This window comes from Spermophilus citellus, assembly GCF_964194105.1.
Source record: "Spermophilus citellus genome assembly, chromosome: 4".
Lineage (NCBI taxonomy): Eukaryota > Metazoa > Chordata > Mammalia > Rodentia > Sciuridae > Spermophilus > Spermophilus citellus.
The window spans coordinates 50,039,129-50,048,092 of NC_138185.1; the positions used below are offsets into that span (position 1 = coordinate 50,039,129).

The following is an 8,964-nucleotide window of genomic DNA, read 5'->3' on the forward strand; positions in this document are numbered from 1 at the left end:
AAAGGAAATACAGGAAAGGAAATGTTCATGAAAACCAAGTCACTAAAGTGCTTTCAAACATAAATTTAAGAAGATCAAGAAGCCTGGTCTGAACTTTGAAAACTGTTTCCAGATCTCAACAGTTGTTTAAATATGGTCCCAGCTACTTCAGAAGGTGAAGGGGAGAATGGCTTTCTTTGTTGTTTATGACTTCCAATGTGTATAGCCTACCAAATGACACTTGGAACACAAAATTATTGCCTAATATGAAAAATAAAATGTCCAACACCAAGTTGAAGGAAGATACTATGTAATTCACTCATATATTTTTCTGGAGTCTTCATTATAAAGATGTCTGATTCTTCTGGAAGTTAAAAATAATTTATTCTCTAATTTAGAGTGAGGACCTATCCTATTTATCTACATAGTATCCTGAACCACATCTCAAATGATGTGCAGCAAGCAGTAAATCGTCTTTTGAACTTTCAGTCCTGCCTGCCCAAGTTCCACAAAACAGAATCAAACTTTTACACCAAATGAACTGGTTCCCAGTATCTTTAAGAAATGGTTTCCATCCTAGAACAAAAAGGAATTGTCCCTAAATCATCCATTTGTCCTCTTAAAACAAGTGGTCCTGCATTTTATCCTGACACCATTAAGAGAAAATTGAACTGCAGGTATTTGTCTTAGACCACTGTTGTCTTTTGAAAAATGCCAGTGAGAAATAAGCACACTTTCAGCCTTTGTGGGTGGGGCCTGTGGATCTCATAGGTCACCAACCTTCCCTGGCTGGAGCCCCTCTACCCCAGTGGAGTCAGAGGATCCTTGAGCACTGGCCGCCTGGTGTGTTTTCTTGGTCTCCTGCCTGGCAGAGCTGGAAAGATCAATGGCCACATCCTCCAAGCCATTCTCAGGGCTGGCTTTGTCTGAGCCTCTCTGATGTCCTGCCTGACTATCACTAGAACCTTCCTTGAGGTGGTCAGAGCCCCAGAGTCCTGGCAATTTGTCTTCACTTCCTGGTTTCCTTATCATTCCTGTGGATTTTTTATGCATCCCTGGCAAAATAAAAAAAATTTTTTTAAAAGTTAGTACTAAAATATTTTTAAAATTCAGTGATTAGGTACACTTCCTATCATTGTTTCATAAATTCCATTAGAATTATGCTGTTAGTAGCTCTCTGTGGGGCCAACAGGAGAGTCAAGTAGGTAATTCACTCATATTGACTCTCACCATTAGGGGCTGAAAACTGGTGTCTGCCAATTGTAACATCTGCAAAGGTGCTTTGTTTGGATGACACAGTGACTTTGCCTTTGCTTGTATAACATGGTGACTGGGCACTGAACCCCTTTTCTTGTACTGAGGATGCCAGCAAGCACCCTCCCCTGCCTGCATGTGTGATTTCATATGACTGGACTTGGCTCCCTGCCCACCAAATTCTCTCTCTAGTTTCTCTAGCCCTGAGGGCAAAATCAAGATTATATTAATCTTTGGTTCTTCAGGTAGAACCTGGCAAATGGGTGTTCAGAAAGTGTTTGCTGAACAAAGAAAACAACTCTTTCACAACCTACAATACCACCATAATCCCCCTAACTAATCTGACCCCAGTTGCTCATCTTGTGATTCATTCTTCCAATCTGCTATCCGTGCCTGTTCCTTTCTGGCCACGGCAGAATACCACCCAGCCTCAAAGTTTGAACCGCTCCAGCAGAGACTATTTTAGTATGGAAAATCTAAGGAACAGAAAAGCTACATGGTAGGTTGTTAATGGCAGAAGCAGGAATAGGGACCCGAACTCCTGACTTCACTGTTGATTGTCTCTAGCTTTTCATTGCTCTGAACCCTCCCATTTCCAATTACCATGTGCCCTAAACTGTGAAAAACAAGGCAATAGTTTAGGATTGGAATTAAGTAGAAATCAGATGCAAGATTCTGACTTTTAATCTGATTGCATGTATGCTGCTTCCTTTCACAAATGTCTGTCTGACTTCATGGAAACCCCCGCCCAGCATCTCTGCGCCTCCTGCTTACCTAGGAGCCAGGGCGCACAGGCGCCGCGAAGGCCGCCTTCGGTGGAGTTGAGCACTGAGTCCGGCAGCGGGATGCAGTGTCTCACCATCGCGCCGTACAGCCCATACTCCGCCATCACACTGCTGCCGCCCCAGCGCTTCTCCCGCTTGCGCCACTTGGCCCTCCGGTTTTGAAACCAGACCTGGTTGGAGAAAGGAAAGGAGACGGAAGGGCATACAAGAAGAGACAGCGTGAAGAGGGGCACTTGGAGAAACTGAAGCGTATCCCTGAACTAAAAAGAGCCAACTCTCCACCGTAAAGCAACGCTCCTGGAACTTCTCAGGACTATGTCCACGTTCCCTCCAACCCCACAGAGATTCAGCACCATGGGGATAACGCGTAACGCTCTCACTCGGGTTTTCCAATGAGTCAGGAAGGATAAAAACAAAAGCGAAGTACTTTTTCCCACATTGTGGAAGGTTGACTACAGCATCTTCTAAATTGTTATGATTAATTGGAAAGAGTCCACTGGGTCAATGACCCAATCTAATCTTAGGTTGTTGTATTGCTACTGATATTTCTAATGAAAAATATTTTGTTAATAACTGGATGCTCTGGAAGTTTAACTCTTTAAAAAACTAGTGGCAAATCTGACAAGACAAAGAATAAAATTCTCTGTGTGAGTGCACATATGTGTGCACATATATGTACATACACATGAATATTCATATATATATATATATATATATATATATATATATATATATATATGACATGAGACAGCACAAGGTATAGAACAGTCACATGGGGTTACACATGATTTCTTTGAGGATATAAGGTGGAGAGTGTTTAGCCATATACCTTCAGGTAGTTTCTAGGTGCAGCACACATATTTTTGAGAATGATCTAACAATAAATAAAAATAATAAGAGAAAAGGCATGAGGGTCAGAGGGAAGCTTATTGTGCCTTTAGCTAAGTGACCCTCAGGGTTGGAGCCAAGGGGACTGAGTTGGGCTATTTAGAAGTGGCTATGGGTTGGCTCACTGTGTGCAGGAGTGACATATTCTCTAGATGTCTTTGGGAAGCAGAAGGGGGAACCCCAGATACCTGAATTCGGTCTTCAGGGAGTTCAGTTTTTACAGCCAGCATTTCCCGAGCGTACACATCAGGGTAGTGGGCCTCACTGAATGCCTTCTCCAGCTCTTCCAGCTGGTGAGCGGTGAAAACTGTCCTGTGGATAAACCCAAAATATGTGTGCGGGCACATATCCACAGGGGAAACTATGTTTTTCTGCCTTAACCCTTCCAGTCCTCACCCCAAAAGCTATCTCATACTGGGTAGTGGTGGAGCATACTTGTAATTCCAGGGACTCTGGAGGCTGAGGCAGGAGGATCACAAGTTTGAGGCCAGCCTCTGCAACTTAGTGAGACCCCAAGCAACTTAATGGAAACCTTGACTCAAAAAATAAAAAGGGCTGGGAATGTAGCTTAATAATAGTTTGCCCCTGGGTTCAATCCCCAGTATCCCTCCTCACTCCTCCCCCCAAAAACTTCCCCTTTATGATAACTGGACATTCCACAGCTGAATGATTAGTCTCTGGAAAATCTTTGTTCAAAGCAGATTCTTCAGGTGTTTCTCTTTTTCTTGATTTTTTTTTTTGTGTGTGTGTGTGTGTGTGTGTGTGTGTGCTGGTGTTTGAACCAAAGGCCTTGTGGAATTCCCCCCCCCCCCAGTACCAGGATTGAACCTAGAGGAGCTACACCCATTCCTTTTTTTTATTTATTTTTTTAACAGCTCTTGATAAGTTTGAGTTAGCCTCAAACTTGGGATCCTCTTGCCTCAGCCACCTGGGATTACAGGCATGTACCATTGCATCTGATTTTTAAACTCTTTCTTAATGAATTCCATCAACTCTTCTGACAAGACCTATTTTACAGACCCACAAAATCATGTCTTTAAAATGATGCAAAGTGGTCCTTTGTGGCCCTCTAGGAACTGCAGAATTATCTGCAAATGGTTGCTGTGCCCTTTTTACTGCCAACCAGGAGGCCCCTGGGCCTGCTATAAATCAGAGCAATAAATTTTCAGATGCTGGTCCCATAGATGTTAGGGGAAAGTGGTCAGAAAGGACAACCTGTCCCTATACCTGTGCCGCCGCTTCTTCCTCTTGCCTAGGGTGGGAGATGCCTTCAGATCACTCCTGTCTTCAGGTGGACTTTCCTCATCTGCTGGCACAATGAGAAGAGGACTCAAAAGCTTATCACATTTTTTACTTTATTTCCTAGATTTTCATGTGAGAGTTAACATATTTGTTAGGAATGTATTTAACAATATGAGCTAGAATTTTACCAATTCCCAGACTCCAGTCACTGTCACTATCCATACATTATCGAAAATATTCTTCATAAGTAGCTACTATTATGATCCTATTTTTACATATGAAGAAACAAAGGCAAAGAGATGTTAGATAATTTGCTCAAGATCACATAAAAAGTAAATGGTTTGAGATTCAAATCCCAAATTGTGTGGCAGTCAAAGCTAATCAGCCACTAATTGCATATTCTATCTCCCATATCCCCTAAATTCATCCACCTCCCTCTGCCTCCCACCTTTTCATGTTTGCTTTTACAGCAAGATTTCTCATAAGGAGGATTGAGGTTGTGTGACATAAGAATCCCTGTGGATTCTGCGCCCTTACCCTGATGTACCAATTCATAATCTCTAAAGTTGGAATCCAGGAAACTCATTCTTAACAAGTATGCCCAAATGATTTGTAGATGAACTTGAAATCTCAAGAATCACTTTATTATGCCTTATCTTTTTATATCCATTGTATTAAAAAATCTATCTGGAAAGGAAAGTTGTCAGATTCATCCTGAGAAAGCATTATTATTCAAAAATGAATAAAGTAAAAAATAATACTAGTTTTGATCCTACATCAATTAGGTCATCAGAAAATTTTATGTTTTGGTTACAGAATTTAGGTTGTGCTGTCTCATCTGGTCATCATCAGACACAGAAGTTTATTGACCACATGAAATGCAGTTAGTTATATTTAGACCTGCCGTAAATATAAAATACTCAGTGATTTAGAAGATTTAGTGCCCCCCAAATAAAATAGTTTTATATTGATTATACTGCAATGATGATATTTGCATATATTGGATTAAAATACAGTATTTAAATTAAGTTCACCTGTTTTTTCCTTTTAAGGTGATAGAATTTTTTATTGAATATGTGATCACATACTATTTCCATTGGACAGTTCTGCTCTAGATCTTCCTGAAATGCTTGCACAGGATAGGATGCATTTTGCCTTTTGTTTTTATCAGTGCCCATAGAAGAAAGAATCCATCCTAGATTTTTTTTTTTAAGAGGGTACTAGAAATCAAACCTGGGGATGCTTTATCACCAAGCTATGTCACTATTCCCTCCCCACCCCCTTTTAATTTTAAGCAGTGTTCCTAAATTGCACAGTCTAGGCTGGCTGTCCTGCTTCAGCCTCCTTGGTAACTGAGATTACAGTTGTGTGTCACCACATCTGGCTGGCCTTTGAATTTTTAATGGAACAACCAATAGAGGGCTTCATTTTTATTTTACAGAGATTCTTGAAATAAAGCCCTTTTAGGGCTCAGTGCTCACCTGCTCGATGATCTGGCATGCCTCCTTTCGTTATCTGTGAGACACAAAGTACTCTTTTTGACTTGGCTGCCTGGATGCTCTGCTCTAGATTCTCCAAATAGTTTCCTCTAAGCTTACATTTTCGTACATAATTATCTTTTTCCTTCCCCCATAACCTAATTCCCTGCTCTCGTTGTTTATGGAATTTCACTGATTCCTTCTCTTTCCCCCTAAATGCACCTCTACTTCTTTGAGAAAGCGGGTGGGCTCCGAACAAAGCACAAGTACCGTGAAATCAGCGAGATTGTTTTCTTTCTTACTGGAATTGGGAGCAGAGCTGCAGGAGTGCCAGGACTCCCATTTTCAGCACCTCGTAAAGGCGGACAGTTCCAGGGCTCTAGCCCAACTCGCTTCAAGCACCCGTAACTAGTTTCAATCAGTTCAACAAATGGTTGCTTACCCTCAGGATACCAGGTTCTGTACTGCTGGTGAACAAGTCATGCCCGGGCCTACCCGACTCACGCCCGTCCCAGCCAGCCGCCAAGTAAAAAGCCGTCGGAAGACGGCTTCTGAGGCGCCAAGATCCATTTTGTTTCATTATAGTGTTCAATCTGGCACCCGTGGTAGCCGTCCCTGCAGCAATTCAGGGATCAGATTTCGGAGCAGAGGCAGGGATTTGGGGTCCAGCAAAGGGCAGCTGCAGCTACGCGAATACGCCTCTCCCAGCTGGGCTTCCCTCTGGGATCCCAAATTCCCTGAGATCTAGGGCTGCAGTCGGGCAAGGGTGTGTTACCCTTGCGCGGCTCTAAGTCACCCGGGTCCGGGGCAGGGGCGGGAAGCGCGGGCCTGATTACCGGACGTCGAGACACTCTCGCAGCGCTTCTGGCGGCCAAGAGCGGGTGGCGGGCGGCCGGGGACCTGCGGGGCAGCAGGCTCTGGTCCCCCGGGTGGCAGGAACGGCATGTCGGCTAGGAGCAGGCAGGGCGCCCGAGCAGCAGCGGGTGGTTGTGCGCTGAAGCCACAGAGGAGGCCCAGCCCCAGCGGGAGAGCCCCGCGCGCTATGCAGGAGCCACCGAGTCCCAGGCCGGGGCACGGAGTAGTCACTGGGCCCTCGCATCCTGATCCTGGCCCGGGACCGGCGGGTGCCGGCAGGTCGGCCTCCAAGCCCAGCAGGTCGGTGATGGCGAAACCCCGGGAACGCGATCCGGTGGAGGAACCGCCCGGTACCAGCGCCCTACTCCCGGTGCGCCCATCCGAATGCGCGTCCCGTCCGGTCATAGCCTCTTAGCCTGCGAGGCGAGATCCTCTGTGGTTCACCCTTGCAGACGAGGCTCAGCTCAGAAGACGCTTTTTATACCTGGGCTGCCCGTCGGGCACGAAGGCCTGGAGGGCTCCAATCAGCGTCACCGTTTGGATCCTGCGAAGTGGGGACGCCTCCAGGTCCCCTCCCCTTCGTCGCCGCCCTCCCAGCCTCCCTACAGCAATCCCCTAACCCACCCCATCCCCAATCCCGGGAGGAGGGAAAGGGAAAGAACAACTACTCTGTAGTGTCTGCCTATCCCTCTAAAAGCCTCAAGCTCCACATCCTAGAGTGGTCTTCTGCTTCTTTCCAGACTCTTCGGGGAAGAGGCTCCACTCCTGGCCGCCATGAACCCTCCCCGACAGGACCAAATCGCACTTAGAGATCTAGGGTCCCATTCCCAACCACACCCCCACCGCTAAAACGACCCCTTCCAGCCCTCCAACTCCACTGCCTGAGCACAGAAAACCTTCCCTGAAAATACCCAAGAGGAAAAGAGTGGGAAACCTTTATCTAATCCTTTGGCACTCTACTTCCTGTCAAATTCTTACCCCACCCCTGCCTACTCTAATTAGGCTGTAGGGGGTCGCAAACTTACTGGATCTGGGGACAAGAAGTAGAGGCCTGAATGGACTGAAGCGGGCTAAAATGATGTAGCATGTACTGCGTTTAACAAATAAAAATATTTGAGTCCCAGTGAAATTTGAATTTCAGTTAAGTAGTGAATATTGTTTTGGTAGTGTACCAGTATTTTATCAAACGGCCCTAAATTGGGGGGGGGGTTGCAATAAAATAGAGTGCACACACTGGGACACACTCCTTCATGGAAACTAACAAATTATTATCTGATTATATGATTCTTCAAAGTCACCATGATTTTCATGTTAAACTACTATATTGTTAAAATTGGCGCCAAAGCACGTGGGCAAGCCACTTTTGGCTCAGCTTTAGGCCCACACAACACTCATCTTTGGGAGCCCTGAGTTTACCCTTCTCCCAATCATAGAATCCAGAAACCTCAATGTCACTCGTGAAGGGCCAGACGGTCGAGGTCATTCAGCTAGTAAGGAGGAACTCCCAGAGCCCTGTGAGGATGCTACGCTGCTCGCTGCGTGCACGCGGGAGCCCACGCTCAGCAAGTGGGTCTCCCGCTCCTTGAGCGTTTGAGTGAGGCCTCTGCTAAACATACAGATTAAACTAGGGGCTTCCGATAAAGATAATTACAAGAGGCTGCGCATTAACTTTCCATTATTAAAGGAAGACCCAAATCTCCCCTTGCAAGCTGTTCCCGGGATTAGCAAAACAATAACTTTCGTTTGGGATAATTGTCTTTTGAATCGCTCCGGGTCGGGGGCGGCTTTGGGGGCGGCTTTAGATGCGGGCGTCCTTTTCGGCTCCACCAGGAATTTTCCCCCAATTTTATCTCTGGATTTAGGGGAAGGCGTTGAAGATACAGAACACTGCCAAGTGCTCCTGCTCTTCGACCAGCAACGTGGTCATTTGTAAATGTGAATTTAAGGGTCGCAGTTAGGAAAGAAACCTACCATTCCATGGATTAAGTAGCCCTTCACCATGACGGGCAGGCAGGACAGTGAAAGATGGTTCAACTAGGGTCACCGACAGGGGAGAGTCTAAGAGGCTCCAGCTGATGCGCACACCTGCAATTCGAGGTGCAAACAGCACAACTTCACCTGGTCCACAGACTTGGGGCCTTCCTCTCCTAGCTTCTGCCTAGGGAGGCAGGAAGTCTCCAAGACGACAGACCCCAAGTATACGGTAAGGTATCCAGAAGTACCAAAAGGCGGGAGATGGGAGGGAGACCGAATCTTAGCCACTCCACATGGTGACTTCGACACAGTGCTCCAAACAGACCCTTTTCCAACCCTTTGTGAAAGATCTTACTAAACCCATTTTACAGATGAAAGAAAGTGACGTTTCTATTAACCTGGCAACATTGGACTCAGAGAAAGAAATGGGGAAGGGGAAGTAGAGCAAAGAGACCCAAGAAAAAAGAGGCCTACTTGGGGCTCTAAGGGAACTCGGAGACCATGAAGAG

At 45.7% G+C, this 8,964-nt stretch overlaps 1 protein-coding gene across 1 annotated transcript; it reads right to left on the bottom strand.

Annotated features, from left to right (window-relative positions):
- Positions 1-744: 744 nt before the first annotated feature.
- Positions 745-6,886, bottom strand: VSX1 (visual system homeobox 1; the record flags this gene model as incomplete). The annotated part of the gene is made up of 5 exons (XM_081293250.1): positions 745-1,034; positions 2,008-2,188; positions 3,095-3,218; positions 4,134-4,212; positions 6,463-6,886. 5 exons carry the CDS (start codon positions 6,884-6,886, stop codon positions 745-747), a joined length of 1,098 nt encoding a protein of 365 aa, XP_081149376.1.
- Between the last annotated feature and the right edge of the window lie 2,078 nt (positions 6,887-8,964).